The following is a 19,930-nucleotide window of genomic DNA, read 5'->3' as shown; positions in this document are numbered from 1 at the left end:
TCTGTGTCTATGAAGCGCACTGAGATAAAGCACCCAAACATATCATTCTCCAATTATGGAAATGGTAAGTAATAAGTACCAACAGAGATTCTCGATCTCGATCTCTCTTGGTGGACTTCACTTGAAAACTGGAAGAAGTAATCGTGAGTCCACATAGACTTCTTTTTTATATACCACAGCCTTACGGTTGGCAGCTCGCAGAGGCTAAACATTGGAGTGCACAGATGCCTTTCTTTGTCCTTACTTGTAGGTTTCATTATCCTACGACAGGACTGCTCCACATGCTGTTATCCAGTTTTGCCCAGATTGAAAAAAGCGTGTTTCTCTTTAAAAAATAATAGTATTTGCCATGTTGTTTTTAGTGTTTTATTAGTATGGAGAAAAGTCTGTCATTGAGCAAAAAAACAATTGTAGCCAGTGTTACTCAGTGTTGTTTAAAATCACAAAAAAGACACGATTTGTAAGTAAAATTAAGCCTCACTCGCGATCTCGTGAGAGTACACTCAGATCTCGGGATTTTTCTCTTCTGATGTGACGACGCAAAACATTGTTCTCAAAGGTCATTCCACCCAAACAATTTAAAACAAAAATAAGCCTTTGTTACCAGTAAATACTGTGATACACACTCAATAGGTAATGCAGTCACCTCTAAAAGTGACTGTAAAATAAAATAGTTAGCACCATTTATTCAGTGATCAAAATGTTTCAGCAAACACCTGATCCTTAAGTCATAATGTGAGAATGAAATACAGATTGTATTACAATCAGGCAAGATTTTAATGTGTAGTCTATGTATAAAGTTCAAGATGCAAGAACTAACATTCTGGATTGTGTTAAAAAAAAAACATTTATCGCAGTATTCATTTGTTAAAGCACTGCTCTTCGAATCCTGCTTTTCTGCAAAGCTTGTGTTCGTTTCTGTCTCTCTGCAAAGCTGTTTCCAATGGTCTGTTTGAGAGCAGGCAGGATCACTCTTTCTGAGAAAGCTAGTGGTGCTTCAGCCCTTAAGGGAATGGGTGGGGGAAAAAAAGAAAGTTGCTTTAAAAACAGGCATGAAAATAAAGAATTGCAAAAAAAGACTGACAAATAATTTTGACTTACAGTTTCTTTGGCAGTGTCTTTAAAGGTAGTTTTGGAAAATGTGTAACATCCTCATTTCTGTGAGGATAAAAACAAAACAGCAATGTTGTTGAATGCTCTTTTGACAATTTAAGTTATTCAATGAACCTTGCTACATTGTATGTTTATCAAGCCTAGGTGTAATTTACCTGTGATGAGCTAGGCAAGCCTTTGTTAGAATATAGGTTTCGGGTGTCAGTTTGTTCTTGTAGATAATATCCTTCAGAACAGATTTCAAACGCAAAATCTGAAACGCACCAGAAATATTATTAAAATTTACACCAGAATACTAAATTGTGGTGAGATAGAAGCATCTTGCATTTCTGGGTATTGCATGGAAATGGCATGACAGTACTGATTTTCCTGATAGCACCAGTTGAGGACAAAAGGGTTAGAAAGCCATATATCTTTGATGTATTTTTCATGTTGAGTTCGCTTTTTAACTGGGAGCATGCAATAATTGTGAAATGCACAGCAATTAATATTGTCATTTAGATAACATGATTGGTTTGATCGTTGAACAACAATGGTCAACAGGCTTTGCGCTGAAATTTGACATGTTGCTTTTATCTAACAAATAAGAAATGGTTTGTAATGTGCACTGTATATTCCTATACCCACCTCTTGACTCTGGATGCTGTTGGCGTTGTATAGTTGGCGAATAATGACCTCACATTCCTGCAGGGTGGGGGGTCGTGGCACTTGGAAGGGGCTGTACTGGATCATCAGGGGGTGTAGGGAGGTGATCAGCCCCTGACTGTGCTCAGGGATGGGGGGAATTGCGTCTGCATTGGTTGGGGGGGAGACCACTCCACTGCTACATCAGCAACAACAAATAAAGACAATCAAGCTATAAACAAATTATTAATTGAATATGTAATCTATTAGTCAAACATGCCTCTTAGTTTCCAGGGTGGTAATATGGAAGGCTGCTCTGTGTATCTTGCCTCTTTTGCACAGCCTCTGGAGAGAGATTTTGAAGATGCATGTTGTGCACTGTGTGTTCCAAGAAAACTCCTTTTAGTCCCTGGGTCTCCTCTTCCTGGTGCGGTGCTCGGAGTCTCCTTGAAGAACCTGAGTACAGTGAAAATGGGGGCATGTTTGCTGTTTTAAAAACATCTAGGTTTTTTTTTCTTCATTTTTTAACATCTATCACATATAAAGATTATAATACCCCAAAGAATACGTGCTAGGCTCACAGTAGGTTGAGCGGTTCAGCAAAAGGAAAGTGCCTTAAGGATGCTTTCACTTCATTCCTGTCGAGTTTGTTTGTTTGTTTGTTTGTTTGTTTGTTTGTTTGTTTTTGCAGTAATTGGCCACTAAGTGGTACTGTGTTGTTTTGTATTTTCAGTTAATGCAAACTATGACCTGCTTGTTTGAACTAAAGTTGCTGACCAGAGGTGAAGCATATGCTAGGTTTTATTGCATTTGTTTAAATGCATCTTATTTCAACTCAAAAATACAAATGTTGGGATACCTAAGGATTGTTGACTGCTGCTGGACTGGCTTATTAAAGGTAGAGTTTGACTGGCACTGGACGATGCACTGCTTTCTGCAGAAGAAAAACACAATTTCAATTAGAAATTAGGCACTATTTCAATAACAATACAGATATCAAAAAAGTGTGATTCCAAGAGAATGTCATGTTACACTGAACTGTTTATAGCTCACAATTTGCACTTCCAACTGAGGATTCATGGTGTTAAAGTAAATAAATACCTTTTCTGCATGGTTTTGGTTCCATAATTAGTTTATACTGCAGATCTGTAATAAAACACAATGAACAGAAATCTATGTAAAACGATATTAGAAATCTTAGAAGAAGCATTACAGAAATCAGGGTGCTGGCATGGCATTTTGAGCAAACCTTTTCCTCTTGCAGTAATATCCCAAAACAAAGTTAGTTGTGCAGCTCAACCAGGCAGTTTGGGGTGAATCGGTTACTCCTGAAAAACTAAACTTCCCACATAAACACTGACTAGAATCTAACCCTGGTATCAAACCGTAAACACTAACAGATGTGACTGACAGCACAGAACGTACCCTGACAAATGCAGATGTGAGTTTATGAGGCTGGCTTGCAACCGAACTGGAGGGTTACAAAGTATAGATGCACTAGTGTTCATTACTGGGTGAAGGTTGAAACATCATGTATAATCTGCAGGTTTTTCAGTGTCACAGGTAGGGCTACAGATGTGTCCATTTAAATAGGGTTGTTTCTGTGATCAGTTGACAAGTTGACTGTGAAAATACATTTTCTGGTGTTATAGGTTAGAACGCCTATGCTCATATGTTAACAACTAAGACTTTCAAAACATTTTCAGCTCTCTAGGATATTAATAACAAAGTCTACCCAATTATAATGCTATATATATATATATATATATATATATATATATATATATATATATATATATATATAACCTTTTCAAAACCTTATTTTCATGTCAAGTTTAACACTCATTTTAGCACTTCAGGTACTCATACCTGCTGCACAGGACATCAATCTATATTGCAGTAGCAGTGTTAAATTGATTTTACAAGAGTCAATGTAAAAGAAAAAGTGTGTTAAACTAAATACGTGGTTAGTTATTACCATTTTAATAATCCTATAGATGTGTTCTGTGGTATAGGATAAAGATTGAGCCTATAAAAGACTAGATCTGTCCTGATAGTGATGCATAGAGGGGGAAGCTTCCCCCTGCAAACCACTGAGAGGGTTTCATTCTTCTGGGCTTGGCATGTGCACTCTCCAGGGGGTATTTATATCAGTATAAATAGGCCATGCTGTAAATGTATACCTCTTACCAAAGGGTTACCATAACGACAGTCTTTCACTTTCTTAATCCTAACTTTCTGTTACCAGACAACCAGTTTCCAGTTTTTGTCAACGACTCTGACTTGTGTGATCCAATGTGCCATGAAGTTAAATGAAAGAGCATTGGGATGTGCACTGCTAATACAAACAGCTTATTAATCATATTATATACCACACTGTTCCATTCTGAAATGAACGCCAGTGTTATGTTATATAAATATTTGTAATTTGCTGAACCTTTCATATGGAAAACTACTTTTCAATTTCCCATAAATACAGTACCACCAAATTCTTCGGATTCATGTAGTTTCTTTAGTGTTTGCATCACGTTTTATTACTTGCATTAAATATCTAACTTTTCATGTCTTTTACGCCATGCATTATGTTCCCCAATAGCTTTTGCAAAAATAAAACATTTAAATAATAAAAAGTTAAACCAATAGCTTACCTTTATTTTGCCGCTTGAGCTGCTCAATTTCTTCATGCAATTTTTCCAGTGTCTCACTGTGCTGTTGTTGCAAGAACTGTAGGCTCTGCTCAAGCTTGGGAGCCCGATTCCGATTAGAATCCATGCAGTCTTGCGCGTGTGACAAGTTTCCAGGACCAAAAGCGGTGGGACAAGTCAGTGGCTGCAAGGTATCCCGGGGAAACGGTCGTGGATAACGGGCTTTATCAAGATACACAACTCGGGACCACTGGGGAAGATTGCCCATGGGAGGCAGGCTACTGTTAGACATATCTATATTATATTAGGGATTAACTGCTGTATTTAGAAAATGTTTGCAATCAAATAAATTTAACTTGTGCGTCTAAGAATCAATTGGAGAATTCCTGAAGAATGTTAAGCAGCTGTCCAGGAGGTATCTGACACTTCTTACAGGATTGTATTATTAATGTTATGATCAAAACAAAAACATTACCCACATTCATTTAAATAGACGATCGAGCCTCCAACTTTGTCTGGACAACATCTTATACCATTTAACATAAAAAACGTATTTGTTTCAAAGTACTGTGTGGAATGTGCCTTTTCAACAGTGTACCGCTGCGTGTAGTATTATTTATCTCGCTATTGACGTACACAGCTACAAAATGGATTCTGTTTTGAATTTCCTTTCAACATTTAAAATAAATCACGTTGTTTATGGCTTCGACATTAATTTACAATACAGGCACGCCACGTGTCTCCTAGACCAGCGCTAGTTTAGGCAGAAAGCTATAGATACTTACATAAATAAAAAGAAACATACGCAATTAAAATAATTCTGTAAAACATGCATCTATCATGTATGCCTATATCATATTCTTTCCAATCTGTGACAGATTCGATTTTAACATTGCCTCTTGAATGTCACGTTATAACATAATTTATTAAACAAAAAATAACACTGTTTTCATCCAGTCAAAGCACATTTTTTTGTTATTAAAAATTAATAATCCTCCACGTTCAATTTTTGCATTCATTCATTTTAAAATTATGTATTCACGAAATATTATACTGCTCTGCTTATAAAATCGTGCGACCCTAGTTTACTAATATTAAAAAATCCCCCCAAAACGTAATTTGAACCAAACCGATTTATCAACACGGTAAATAAATAAACCTACATCCTGCACTCAGCGTCTTTTGTGAAGGTTCAGTTCCTGTCTAAGTGTGTAAACGTCGCCATGACAACAGGACTGTTACACTTAACACATATTAAGCAAAAGTATACTCTCGTTGGTTTTCATATCTGTCGCTTACAGTAATATCCCAACCAAAGCATATATATAATATATGTAACTAAAAGTATTTTTGGAAACCAAAAGTAATAGTACATCTTGTACCAAGTTATTGGTGGTTTAGTCCATTATGTCTCGACCCCCGTGTTACAAGTTCGAAGTCCACGCACCTGGTTTTCTAGAATCACTATTCGTTTCTCTTCAGTGGTTTTTGCGAAAGCCCCATTGTTTTTAACACAGTAATGCACACCACAATTGTAACACAATATACTGTTTTGTAGAATTATGTCTCTAAACCACTGCAAAAAACTTAGCGAAATTGTGAAATTAATTTATTGTTTTTTTCATGTTAGTGTGGATTCAAAGTACCTGAATAATTTAACAAGTTGGCACCGAGCATAACAGAATGCAAAACTGGGAAATGCAGATTTTATTCTGAGTTTAAATGTCATATTGAGACACTTCACAGCAGTACCTGTTACTGATTTGATTCTTAATTTCACAATTATTGCACTGTGCTGTTGCTGAGAGCTGTTTTTTGGAGTGCATACACTGTGGCCTGTATCAGCCTTAAATCACGCAGGAAATCATTCCTGTTACATAAATGACTTTTTTAAATTTTTATTTACAATTTTAAAAAAAAGCAGAATTATGCTGTATTACAAAAACAGAACAAAAAAACCTTTTCATATAATGCACATTATTTGTTTGTTTTTTAATTATAAAAAAACAGGTGTTGTATCACTGTTAATGAGTTTTTTGCTTGTCAGCAAACATTGTCATAACAACTCCATGACAAAAACAAGCAAGCAGTCCCCAGAAGATAAATGACACAGGCCCAAAGCCGAAAAAGGAGGCTATTACATAGAGCAGGAAGATGGAGAACAGGGTGCGGTAGCTGCCCAGGTATCTCAGGCTGATCCGCGGCTGGGGTTGTCTCTCTAGGCTGCGGCGTGTCAAGGGGCTTCGCTTTGACGTCTCTGCCGTGGACGACGCAGTCAAAAAATAACGGGCTAGCCGGCTGCTAAAACCTCGTCTTGAACAAAGCGAGTCCATCTCTCCTGCAAACTGAAAAATACATTTTTAAATTAATTACTTTGAACCTACAGCCCCCATTATATTAAAAAAAAAAAAAACACCTTTGTGGAAACATATCTATGGACTTAAACGCCACACTCACCCGCTCGTTTATCAGAGATGACAGCCGATACAAGAGACGAACCAGCACCGCACTTTCGTAACTTCTTATCGGCTGCAATTCAGGGTCTCCTTGATAGTCGATGTCAAACTTGCGCAGTCCGTTTATCATCTGTAAATACACAGCCATTTTTAAACAAAACATACCACACATTAAGACATCAACAGATATCTGATTTTAGCATCCCCAGTATGTTCCCAAATAAATTGAGATTTATATTTGTGCTTTTGTTAAAATGTTGCTGTTTTTTTTGTCCTACCTGCAACCTCCCCAGATCTGTTAGCAATAATCCATTTGCTTCCTGTATACAGTCAGGAAGCTGCTTCGATCCACCATCATCCTGCGTCGACACAAAACTCACCATCAGCTGGGACAGCTGGGCTGAATTCAGCTGTATGGAAACCAAGATTTATTATTCGTCTGCTCTGTTTTCATGGCAGTTATACACACTTACACACACTTTCCAACCCAGTTCTAACAGGCTTTGTTGAATAAGACAACTAAATAAAAAAGCTGAGTTCAAACACCCACTATATAATGCGAGAATCAAATGAAATGGCTTGTAATTGAAAACCTACCTTAAATATCTGACAGATGTAGTCCAGTGTTCTGTCCAAGTATTCATCCGTCTTCTTTATGCTGTCCAGTCCCATATAATCTATGTCGTTTCCCAAATAGGAGGTGTTCAGATCTGAAGATTCAAACCCGAACCACGAGAGGAATGACTGGTTGGCAGCTTCTTCCGCAGAATGATCCGATATGGATTTGGCCGTTTGTTTGGCTTGTGCTATTAACTGGGAAAGTCGCAGCACCTAAACGAGAAAAATAATCAATAATAAAAAAAATTGGAATCATGTGTTCTGCAGCCATCGTCTTACCTAGACAACATTATCCATACAGTTCCATCTGCACTGTGAAAAATGACCTACTTCTGTTTTAGTAAATTTCCTTGAAAAACAATAGGAACTAAGCAGAGTAACTATAATTGTATAAAGTTGTACCCAAACCAGATTGTTTATTACAAGTCTGGATTAAACCTTACTGGAGTTAGCTGCTGCTTCTGTTTACTATATGTTACTATACCACCTCTGTCTTAGAACTTTGACTGACAACCTAAACATCAAAATACCTTCAGCAAATTGAGTGTTATGACCCTATTTTGATGGGAAGACTCGTTAGGAACAATGTAAAATGGTGCAATGAAAATCACCACAACTACACAGATCTACGCTGCGCAGCTCACCGTGTTGCGCACTTCGGCTCCAAACATCTGCTTGTACTGGCAGTCCTGGCCCTCCAGGCTGTAGACGTGACTCTTCACCTTGAAGACGGAGTCTGTGATGAAGGGCTGCCGTGAGGACAGGAAGCTGCCGCCGAGGCTGGGAGTCAGGAAGCGGTGCTGCCTGTGATGGAGGACGTGCTCCGGCTCCAGAAACAGCTGCTCACCTGACCAGAAACACCAGCAGAACATCTCAACCACCCCTGCATCAAGCAAGCCTCGGCACACTGGGCACATGCGAATCAAAGCTACTTACAATTTTATACTCCTTCAAACATAATGCAAATTACACACTGGAGTAAAAAGCTTTGATTGAAATAGGAAATTGTGTCTTTACAACAAAAGCACAATTAAATTCAACATTGGCACTGTAGCTTATGTCTACAGTCTCATCACATTAACTGCTCAATATCCGCCTCATTTCAGGGGTACTCGATTTTGTATTGTTGCAGCTTTGAGTAACAACTTGGGAATGCAAATATTTCATTTCCTACCTTTCTGGATCATTTCTGATAGGTTAGGCTGAGCAAAGACTTTTGCCACTCTGAAAACCATCAGTGCGTTTTTGGGGTTAACAAGGTCAGTTCGGATGGTTCTGTTTAAAAATCCCTGGAACAGTTTGGTGTACATTAACAAATTCTCCTGCACAAAGGCAGCCCTGTTTGTAAAAAAAAAAAAAAGAAAAAAATGAGCAACGGGGACTGGGTTGCAAAATTGAATCAACAGAACCATTTCAATGCCTTTGGAATGGAAAGTGGTCTGTAGGAAGTACTGTACCATTTGTCTGGCACAGTGCGGTCCTGATTGTCCATGTGTGGGCTCTGCTTTTCGGGGGTGTATCTCCATGGCTGCAAGTAACTTAACCATGTTTCTAAAACCTTTAAAAGGAAATGCATCACACAAGGCAGCATAAGAATTTGATGTTACATTTTGTAATAAGCAGTTAGTTAAATGTCAAGAGAAATTATATCATGCTCTTCAATAAATACACATATATGCCTGTGGCCAAAAAACTTTGAGGACCACTGTCTTTATAATCAAAATGATTTCTATGAGGAGGAACAAGAGTACATACTGCTCTGAAGGAAGCATCAAGGGGCCAGTGACCGAAGCAGTGCTGGAGGAACACGTACAGCTTCTGCTGCACAAAGCGAGGGACCACAACCCTAAAAAAAAAAAAAACAACACAACATTAAACATGAAGGGTAAGTGCAATCAATATGATTATGAAAAAGGTTATGTTTAAGCTAAATTTAATAAAATGTATTCAATTTGATATAAATGAAACCTTGGGTGCTTTCTGAAAAGCATGCAGAGTAGCCTACTCTAGTTGTACCCTCCAGTTCCGAGGGCTCACCGTTTAAACTCCTCAAGCGGGCTGGTGTGAGAGTGTGCAGAGGGGGACGAGGTGATCAGCTCTGGTCTCTGACTGCTGGAGAAGGAATGGAGGTGTTTCACGAAGAGTCTCACCACCAGAACATGCTCCTCTGTAGGGCAGAAGGGCTCCTAAAAAAAAACATCATCATATATATATACAAGACCTGCCAGATGTGATTTTAAACCAGCAAAGCTTTTAATAACTGAAAAAATAAATAATGCCACACAGAGGCCACCTTCATGATAAAACATAAAATTGCCATTCATAATATATTTATAATAGTGTTATTCTGAATTGGAATATCCATTAACTTTTTACCTAGTTAAAGTAATTACAACTCAAAAAATGAAATTGTTACAAAAGTACCAGTACTGTAGTTCTAGAAGACTCAAAGCTTTTTGTACACTTTTTATTTTATTTTAAATGGAACGGCCCGATAAAATAGGCAATTGAAATGAAACAATAAATGTGACAATACAACAACAGCATATAAAGATGTATTCATACAGCAGTGGTTGCCGACACATACAACAGGCAAAGAAGTGTGAAAACAGGGTTTACATTTAAACAGAAAGACCTTTAAACAATAAAATAAAACACAAGACAAACGAACAAAAAATGATGTTACTTAACGTTTCTAATCTCTCTTGCTACCACAACCTGTGCTATTTTTAAATAAAAAAGTTTAGGGAGAGCATTTCCAAATCAGTCTTGCTTTACTTGTTGAACCCATACAGTACAATGAAAAGGTAAAAGTACTTGGTACGTGTGGAGGGTCCCATAGCCGGACTGGGTGGGAGTGCTGCAGTGCATACTGGAAATACCGAGTCGGTACTGGAGCAACTCCAGCTGAGGAACAACATAAAAAAAAAACAAGAACAAAAGCAACGTGGGGAAGAGAGAGAAGAGAGGAAAGAAAAAAGGGAGAATGAGTTTGAAAAGGAGGGGGGTTAAAAAAAAAAAGGAAAAAAGAAAAAAGAACAAAACATTGACAAAACAAACTGATGTTATGATATTCAAGCTGCAGTAGCCCCCTTTTCTGCTTTTTAGGGTATTACTCGTATGCAATCAGCCGTCTGTTTAGTTTTTTTTTTAGGGTATTCCTCGTATGCAATCAGCTGTCTGTTTAGTTGTTTTTAGGGTGTTACTCGTATGCAATCAGCCGTCTGTTTAGTTTTTTTTTAGGGTATTCCTCGTATGCAATCAGCCGTCTTTAGTTTTTTTTTAGGGTATTCCTCGTATGCAATCAGCCGTCTGTTTAGTTTTTTTTTTAGGGTATTCCTCGTATGCCATCAGCAGTCTGTTTAGTTTTTTTTTTAGGGTATTCCTCGTATGCAATCAGCTGTCTAGTTTTTTTTAGGGTGTTACTCGTATGCAATCAGCCGTCTGTTTAGTTGTTTTTAGGGTATTACTCGTATGCAATCAGCCGTCTGTTTTTTTTTTTTTTTTAGGGTATTCCTCGTATGCAATCAGCCGTCTGTTTAGTTTTTTTTTTAGGGTATTCCTCGTATGCCATCAGCAGTCTGTTTAGTTTTTTTTTTAGGGTATTCCTCGTATGCAATCAGCTGTCTAGTTTTTTTTAGGGTGTTACTCGTATGCAATCAGCCGTCTGTTTAGTTGTTTTTAGGGTATTACTCGTATGCAATCAGCCGTCTGTTTTTTTTTTTTTTTTAGGGTATTCCTCGTATGCAATCAGCCGTCTGTTTAGTTGTTTTTAGGGTGTTACTCGAATGCAATCAGCCGTCTGTTTAGTTGTTTTTAGGATGTTACTCGTATGCAATCAGCCGTCTGTTTAGTTATTATTATTATTATTATTTATTTCTTAGCAGACGCCCTTATCCAGGGCGACTTACAATTGTTACAAGATATCACATTATACATTATTTCACTATTATTTCATTATTTCACATTATACAGATATCACATTATTTTACATGCAATTACCCATTTATACAGTTGGGTTTTTACTGGAGCAATCTAGGTAAAGTACCTTGCTCAAGGGTACAACAGCAGTGTCCCCCACTGGGGATTGAACCCATAACCCTCCGGTCAAGAGTCCAAAGCCCTAACCACTACTCCACACTGCTGCTGTTTTTAGGGTGTTACTCGTATGCAATCAGCCGTTTGTTTAGTTTTTTTTTAGGGTATTCCTCGTATGCAATCAGCCGTCTGTTTAGTTTTTTTTTTAGGGTATTCCTCGTATGCAATCAGCCGTCTGTTTAGTTTTTTTTTTAGGGTATTCCTCGTATGCAATCAGCCGTCTGTTTAGTTTTTTTTTTTAGGGTATTCCTCATATGCAATCAGCCGTCTGTTTAGTTTTTTTTTTAGGGTATTCCTCGTATGCAATCAGCCGTCTGTTTAGTTTTTTTTTTAGGGTATTCCTCGTATGCAATCAGCCGTCTGTTTAGTTGTTTTTAGGGTATTCCTCGTATGCAATCAGCCGTCTGTTTAGTTGTTTTTAGGGTATTCCTCGTATGCAATCAGCCGTCTTTTTTTTTTAAATCTTACCAGCCAGGGCAATCAGTAATCTCTGTCGGGTATAAAGTTATTTTTCTGAAGAGGTATTTAAAACTGTGGAAATGGTATGTTAAGAGGATGCAATACCTCTATAATTTGTATTGAGAAAAAATATGTTTATCCTGCTACATTTTAACTGCAAATAAAAAACAATTAATTTTACAAATCTCGTTATGCTAGCAAATAATATAATTCTTAAGACGTTTACAAAATATTAAAGAAAAAGGTTATACTGCAGCTTTTCTATAACTAATTCACACCATTAGTCATGCTCTAATAATAAAGAAAAAACCCATAGGGGTAACTGCTAGATTTGAACCATGACCTCAAACAGGGGAACAGAATGAATTGTAAAATGATTGGAAGAGCTCACAAACTATTTTACCATTACATCAGGTTTAATTTCTGGTGCCCACAAATACACAAGCCAACAGCCAACAGCCAAGAAGGCAAGACAAAGCATGAGGACAAAAGGAATGCATTTGACATGAAAACCATGCAATGGAAATCATTTTAAAGTAACCAAATTGATATGGTGCAATATTGTTATCTCTTGTGTAACTAACCAATGTTGTAATAATTATTATGTGTGGACCCCACATACAATTTGGTGTATTTGTCTGTTTGTCTTTTAACTCTATAGATTACAATCAAACGTTTGTACGAATGCCAGTAGGCCTTTCCAGGTTTTGGACAATACTTGTACATTTTTGGGTACAAGTTAGTTGTTGGATTTATAGACAACAAAAAGTGAAAACAAAAAACAAAGAAACCCAGAAGAAAACAAGGGGACAATATTGTGTTGTTACAAAAGAGATCTATCAAAAGCATTTCAATAAAAACAAATTGCAGACTCATCAATCATCAATTTGCTGCTTAAAGATTTCCATAAGATAGCGATCAAAAATAAATTGTGGTTAACTCAAGCAGTCAGAATTAAACTAATGAAAGACCAGTCTTGCTGGGAGATGACTGGCTGAACCAAACAGCTGCGATGCCCAAAAGGAACAGAAGAGGAAGCTAAGGGAAGCTGCTGCTGCAAACCTATTTTGAATTGTCACTTTTCAAGCTTTACTGATCATGCTTTCACAGTGAAAATCAATCCTGCAGCATTGAGGTAATGCAGTGTGTTTGAGAAGCAGATTGCAGCGCTTGGTTACCTTGACCTGCGGACACTGCATCTTCTGATACATCTCCAGGGAGTAATGGTGAAGCCACATCTCGACAAACACCTGCAGAAGAACATAAGTTGAAGAAAATATTTTTTTAGTTTATTATGGCAGATCTAATGCAGGTAGCTGGCTCGAGTGAACGCTAAGATAAAACTTTTCCTTGAAAAGGTAGAGCTGTCCTGATTCAATATGCATTAGCATGTGCTGGTCACAATATATGCATCACGGAATGTTTGATGGTCCTGATGAGCTGCTTTGTATCATGCACTGAAATAAGAAGATAAAAAAAATCATGATGATGCCCTATTTTGTATATTTTTTTGGTATTATATTGTCCACTCTCTATGTGACATGATGTATGACCAATACAGACCTGACATTGATTTTGTGTAATAGAAAAAGAGTGTGTTTATCAGTGCTTGTGTATGTTACGATTCATGTGTAAAATTGGTAAATCTATAGATTAACTGGTAAATGTGTAGATTTACCAGCTCAGGGGTCAATGTATAAAATAACTAAGGAGATGGTGTAAACGTCCTCTTTTACTTACATCCACGATCACTGTCTGGCAACAATTCACAAAACAAAATAATGTTTTGACTGCAAAATGACGTAGCGCACTACGTATGATTCTCACTGAAATGCAAAACCTGCGTCCTCTTAGGTTATGCTTTTTTCTCAATGAGTTCAAATTAATAATACTAAATCACACTTACTAGAGGCATGAGTTTTGCTGAAGAGATGTCATTATAACCATACCTAATGTTTGCCCTATGGCAAATTTTGATTTACAAACAAAAATCTTACAGAAATCTTAATTATATTTTTTGCCATTAAGCTCCCTGACGTTACTTTATTTCAGAATTCACCTCAAATGCTGTAGCATTAACTATCATAGCAGTAACTACCATCTCCTTAGTTATTTTATACATTGACCGCTGAGCTGGTAAATCTACACATATACCGGTTAATCTATAGATTTACCGATTTTACACATGGACCGTAACATACACATATGCTTAATATGCCTTTGGTGCAGTGTTTAAATAACATTCACATTTCAGACACAATTTTGAGGACTAAGTGCCTCACCTGAAGAATAGTTTCAGACCTCCAGATCTCCTGTGCAGCGGGGTCTGCGTTCATAGAGGGCTGGTGTGAAATGTGGCGCTTCAGGAGGCTGGTGTGGTGGACACCGTAGCCTGTGAATGGCACTATGGGGGACCTACAAACAAAATAACATTTACTAGTATAATTCTTTCTTTCATAAGAATATATCTTGTTTGCCCCCTTTAGATGAACATAGGACGATTGACCTGATAAAATGTAGGCTTCAGGTTGTAACACTTGTTGGTTAAAATGTAAGATACCTTGGAGGTGGGGGTGACACCGTTCCTCTGACGACTGGAACAAGAGAAGGTGGAACGTTCCCTTCCGTAGGTAAGAAATACTTTAGGTAACTGTCAACCAGCACAAAATAAGCACTGTCTGAAGGACTTAAGTGCTGCCCCGGTAGGTAGCTCTGTAACAAATAGAAATGAAAAGTTCTGTGTGACATCATCTATATAACCTCACCTTGCTGTAGTTTCAAAATCTTGGTCATACTTAGGGTTTGAGATTGCAACTTGGGTTTAAAGAGTTGGACTCTGTTCGGACAGACAAGACTCCCCCACATCACTGGTCTACAGCACCACATTAATGTTTAATGGGGCACACAAGGGAGTAAAGCTTCCTGTTCTTTAACAGCTTGCAAGACAATTTGATCTCAATGTACTGACACATGAGTGCACAAACTTTTACAGAGAACACGTCCTGAATCTTTGAAGTCAGTATGAGTTATTTTATGATAACAACAAAGGACAGTTTGGTACTTACTCGTTGAACAATGAGGCTTGCTGCAAAATAAAACATGTAGTATTCAAAGGGATCTGACAACAGTTAAGGACTCTTAGTCACTTATTAAGGGAGCCCATAGTGGCATTTATGTGTTCCGTGGATATATTTCAAATGTTATATTTTATTAAAGCTAAGGTTGGTAATTACTGGGACAAATGAGTCTGTGATCCCTCGAAAACATGGTGCCGCACAAAGATAATACAGATCGGATATCTAAAGTAGGGCAGCCCTGATTCCAGAAAGGATACTGAGAGACAGGCTGAGGCTCAGGAGTCCTGAAGGTGGGAATTGGAGCTTGTTGTGGAAAAGCGGGCAATCTGGCAGGACACCCTCCTGGATTGAAGCCCTTACAGGTCCCTAACAAAAATACAATCATATTGTTAGTAATAAAGTGGTGCTACAAGTGTATTTGCAAAATGCTAAATAAATAAATAAATAAATAAAAGATACATATATACTTAAATATAAAGCTATAACTGATATGGGTTCACAATAAACAGAAGCATTTAAGCCAAGGAAACAAAAAACAGATATCCTATCTATAAACCACAGAGAATCTGCATAGAAAAAAATATATATATATATATATATATACACTATCGGTCAAAAGTTTTAGAACACCCCCATTTTTCCAGTTTTTATTGAAATTTAAGCAGTTCAAGTCCAGTGAATAACCTGAAATGGTACAAAGGTAAGCGGTAAACTGCCAGAGGTTAAAAAAAAAGTTTAGGTTACCAAAAACTGAAAAATAATGTACATTTCAGAGTTATACAAAAAGGCCTTTTTCAGGGAACAAGTAATGGCTTAACAACTTACAGCTGTTCTGCAGCAATGGAAGTAAATTAAGCCTTGAAAGTTGATGCTAACAATTCCTACAGGTGTCCCAACTTTTGTTGATTACTTACAAACCCTCTGTCTGTATAAAAGCAGTGTTGGAACAGACTGTGTTACTACACCCTCTTAAGCATTATTTGGACAGTATTGTACTGCAAAAAGTAGTATATTGCTCTCATAATGGCGAGAAAAAGGCAATTAACAAAGAAAGACAGACAGACCATTATAACCCTTAAAAGTGTAGGTCTTTCCTTTAGAGAAATTGCAAAGAAAGCCAAGGTGTCAGTGAGTACAGTTTCCTACACCATCAAAAGGCACTTGGAAACTGGAGGAAACTCTGACAGGAAGAGGTCTGGCAGACCCAAAGCCACAACAGAATCAGAAGACAAGTTTCTGAGAGTTAACAGCTTGCGTGATAGGCGGCTCACAGGACAACAGCTTCAAGCACAGCTTAACACTGGTCGAAGTAAGCAAGTCTCAGTTTCAACTGTGAAGAGAAGACTTCGAGCTGCAGGTTTGACAGGTCGAGTGGCAGTAAGAAAGCCATTGCTAAGATGGCAAAATAAGAAAAAGAGGCTTGCCTGGGCCATGAAGCACCGCCAGTGGACTACTGAAGACTGGAAGAAGGTCTTATGGACCGATGAATCAAAATTTGAAATCTTCGGTTCATCACGCAGGGTTTTTGTACACCGTCGAGTAGGCGAAAGGATGGTTCCTCGGTGTGTGACACCAACTGTCAAACATGGAGGAGGAAGCGTGATGGTCTGGAGCTCTTTTGCTGGATCCAGAGTCGGCGACTTGCACAGAGTGAGTGGCACCCTGAACCAAAACTGCTACCACAGCATTTTGCAGTGCCATGCAATACCCTCTGGTATACGCCTAGTTGGTCAGGGGTTCATCCTACAGCAAGATAATGACCCAAAACATACCTCCAGGCTATGTCAGAACTACCTTAGAAGAAAAGAACAAGACGGTAGGCTTCAAATCATGGAATGGCCAGCACAGTCTCCAGACTTAAACCCCATCGAGCTGGTTTGGGATGAACTGGACAGAAAGGTGAAAGCAAAGCAACCTACAAGTGCAACACATTTGTGGGAACTTCTGCAACAGTGTTGGGAAGAACTTTCCAAACAATATCTGATTTCCATTGTAGAAAGAATACCACGAGTGTGTTCGGCTGTTATATCTGCAAAAGGTGGCTACTTTGATGAGTCAAAAATTTAGATTAAATTTTGTTAAACAAAACGATTCCATGATTTCTTTTTTTATCTCCAATTGTTTATTTGTTCTATGCTTTAATTTCAGAGTACATTGAGACATTAAACTGCGTAAATTTCAATAAAAACTGGAAAAATTGAGGTGTTCTAAAACTTTTGACCGGTAGTGTATATATACAGTATATATATATATATATATATATATATATACACACATATATATATATATATACATATATATATATATACATACATACACACACACACACACAATATAAATACATTAAGTAGTTTGTTTTAAGATATTTTATTAACTTACTGGGAGATAGGAGATTGGAAAGTCGTACTTGTATTCCTCAGCATGTAATTTGTACACCAGTTTCATCATTGGGCCACTAGGGAACAGAAAAGGTATAGAAATCCCATGAGAAATTAACAAGCAGGATACCAATGCAAAAGATTCAACGTGGTGGTTTTACTTAAACCCTTTCATGCAGGAAACATTTTTTTAAATAGCTGAAAAAAAGTAGTTTTGGGGACACAAATACATTTTTCAATGAAAATGTTACATTCTTTTCCATCGCTTTATATGGGGGAAAATTTGCATCCTCATATGAGGCTATCATGCATTTGCGTCTTCCATATGTCCACAGATAAAGACTAGCTTTTATCCACATATGAGGTTGCCATGCATGAAAGGGTTAAGGTCGATACAGCCGGTTACAGTATCGAAGGCTTACCTGGGATCGAGGAACTCCACAATAGTATTGTACTCGTTAGTGCGTGCCTGCACAAAGCGCACATTCCAACCCACAATGCTGCCATCCAGGCTGCCAAACACACTCTCCACCAGCCAGGTGAAAAGCAAGTGCAGCTCCTGTAAATGCAATCACTGGATTTACTCACAAAAGTAAATAATGTTGGAGACGTCACAAAACAAAATACCTTGTTTGCTATTTCTGTCAAACCTGGTTAACTAGCATGTATGGATTGGACAGGTGGCATTTATGTACATGTGATTTAACAGGTGGGTTATATTTAAACTGGGGTTCATCAGTTACTAAAAAATAAATAATTGCAGACTTCTGTTCATACCATGCAAATCCCAAGGGGATTACTATGAATGCTGTGCACATGTTTGGTCAGTCCCACCCCCCTGGGGATCTCAATGAATTCTTTACATATCATACTGCAGCTGTCTGGTCAGTCTTCATTAACATTTAATCTATACTATGTGTTACATTATGAGTATGTGCTGCTGACATGATCCTCTGACCCTGAGAGTGTGAAAATCAGTTTATATCTTACACACCATCCTATGCTATATTCTGCATAATATATAAAATAATGAATTTCCTTTCAATACAACCCCTGTGATACAAAGGAATTTCGGACAGCTGTATCACATAACGAGACAGACATACAGTTATATATATATATATATATATATATATATATATATATATATATATACACACAGTTTTTTTTTTATATATATATATATATACATATATATATATATACATACATACACACACACACACACACTTAAATAATTGAAACAGTGAGAGTAATCAATGTTAATTACCTTAGCTGGATAGTCATCGATAACCTTGACTAGATCTTGACAGCGCTGAAGAAAAGGCTTGTTCAAGTAATCTGCTTTCAGGCTGGCCTAATGCAAACAAACAAACAAATAAAAAAACATTTGACCAAAAAGCAATCAGGAAAAACAGACGTTTGGACAGATGAAACAGATGGAAGCATTTGTCCAAACGTTTGTCTACCTGACCTAATTGTATCATGTACCTAATATACTTACAAGCAAGAAGCTGGACTGCTGCAAGGGCGGGCTGGCCATGGTGGTCTACACCTTGTGATTCCTGTGGTTATACTGTCTGTAAAATAAAAAAGAACACATAAGAAATATCACATAATATCCATTGAAGGTCGGGAAGCAATGTCAGAAAACCGCATATTTCACATACTGTTAGTCTGACAGCGTGGTTCATGCTTAATCAAACGATTTAACAATTTAAAAAGAAATACACTCTGCGGTATTCACGTTTCCACTAATTTACTACGGTCAGTTTTTTGCTTTGATACTATACCTTCAACCATGTTACTAGTTATCACGCTGAAAATAATAATAAATAAAAATACAGGACACAGCTGGGTCTAAGGCTGGGGGTTGGTTCAACACGTCTCCTGAATGTATGACTTACGTACACTTGTACGTCTGTGATCTCATCACATCTGTATTATTTCCTTACATTTTTGTTTTCTAACGAGGGTTTTCGTTAAAATAAAGAACAGGAAAACGTTCAACTAAACACGAAGTAAATGTCATTTCCACGAATGGTGTACGAAATGAAACGAGTTGGAAAATGTATATTATTGTCGGTAGCGGTATAGCTGGTTAGTTAGGGTTATGGGAAGGGTATCGCCAAGTTAAGTTCGTGTTAAAAGTTGATATTGCACTGCAGTAAGCATGTGTGTTATTATCACTGCAGTTCAAATGTGTTCTTGTCGCAGAAGAAACAAGTCTGTCGCTAGAACCGACTGTTTCTCAAGTGCACATTCTCAGCAGGTTACTATATCAATTGTTACACACAACTATTCTATCAAATTAACAATTAATATATACATGTTTGAGCTTTTAAATAAAATAAGAACCTTACGCTTTTCTGAAGATGCCGCTTTTCAAGTTTCAGTTCCAATCTGCCGCGTTGACGTCACATCTAGCGACAGCGAAACACTCTACGTCATCTTTCTGAGAC

General features: G+C 37.6%; 2 protein-coding genes across 6 annotated transcripts; both read right to left on the bottom strand.

The window, feature by feature from the left end:
• Window positions 1-352: 352 nt before the first annotated feature.
• Window positions 353-5,979, bottom strand: LOC117428451 (coiled-coil domain-containing protein 74A-like). Its single transcript, XM_034047473.3, has 8 exons — window positions 4,386-5,979; window positions 2,839-2,883; window positions 2,597-2,671; window positions 2,067-2,193; window positions 1,741-1,936; window positions 1,269-1,366; window positions 1,102-1,158; window positions 353-1,003 (listed from the first exon to the last, which is right to left on the bottom strand). The coding sequence occupies exons 1-8, from the start codon at window positions 4,672-4,674 to the stop codon at window positions 868-870; spliced, it is 1,023 nt and encodes a 340-aa protein (XP_033903364.3). The 5' UTR covers window positions 4,675-5,979; the 3' UTR covers window positions 353-867.
• A 285-nt stretch (window positions 5,980-6,264) lies between these two features.
• On the bottom strand, window positions 6,265-19,919 carry LOC117427194 (sphingomyelin phosphodiesterase 4-like). Of its 5 annotated transcripts, none has more exons than XM_058994620.1 (20): window positions 19,832-19,919; window positions 18,973-19,048; window positions 18,739-18,825; window positions 17,891-18,027; window positions 17,470-17,545; window positions 15,348-15,456; window positions 15,079-15,131; window positions 14,574-14,725; window positions 14,296-14,428; window positions 13,192-13,263; window positions 10,274-10,363; window positions 9,494-9,642; window positions 9,212-9,302; window positions 8,914-9,014; window positions 8,631-8,794; window positions 8,101-8,303; window positions 7,436-7,669; window positions 7,117-7,248; window positions 6,840-6,968; window positions 6,265-6,727 (listed from the first exon to the last, which is right to left on the bottom strand). In XM_058994620.1, the coding sequence occupies exons 2-20, from the start codon at window positions 19,009-19,011 to the stop codon at window positions 6,407-6,409; spliced, it is 2,472 nt and encodes an 823-aa protein (XP_058850603.1). In that variant the 5' UTR covers window positions 19,012-19,048; window positions 19,832-19,919; the 3' UTR covers window positions 6,265-6,406. The 5 variants fall into 5 exon arrangements, with proteins under 5 accessions (XP_058850603.1, XP_058850606.1, XP_058850604.1 ...); XM_058994623.1 differs by having other exon boundaries at window positions 18,973-19,044; window positions 19,832-19,910; XM_058994621.1 differs by having other exon boundaries at window positions 19,849-19,910.
• Between the last annotated feature and the right edge of the window lie 11 nt (window positions 19,920-19,930).

This window comes from Acipenser ruthenus, chromosome 21, assembly GCF_902713425.1.
Source record: "Acipenser ruthenus chromosome 21, fAciRut3.2 maternal haplotype, whole genome shotgun sequence".
In the NCBI taxonomy this organism is placed as follows: domain Eukaryota; kingdom Metazoa; phylum Chordata; class Actinopteri; order Acipenseriformes; family Acipenseridae; genus Acipenser; species Acipenser ruthenus.
Note: the sequence above shows the minus strand (reverse complement) of the source record. Positions and strands in the feature narration are given on the sequence as shown.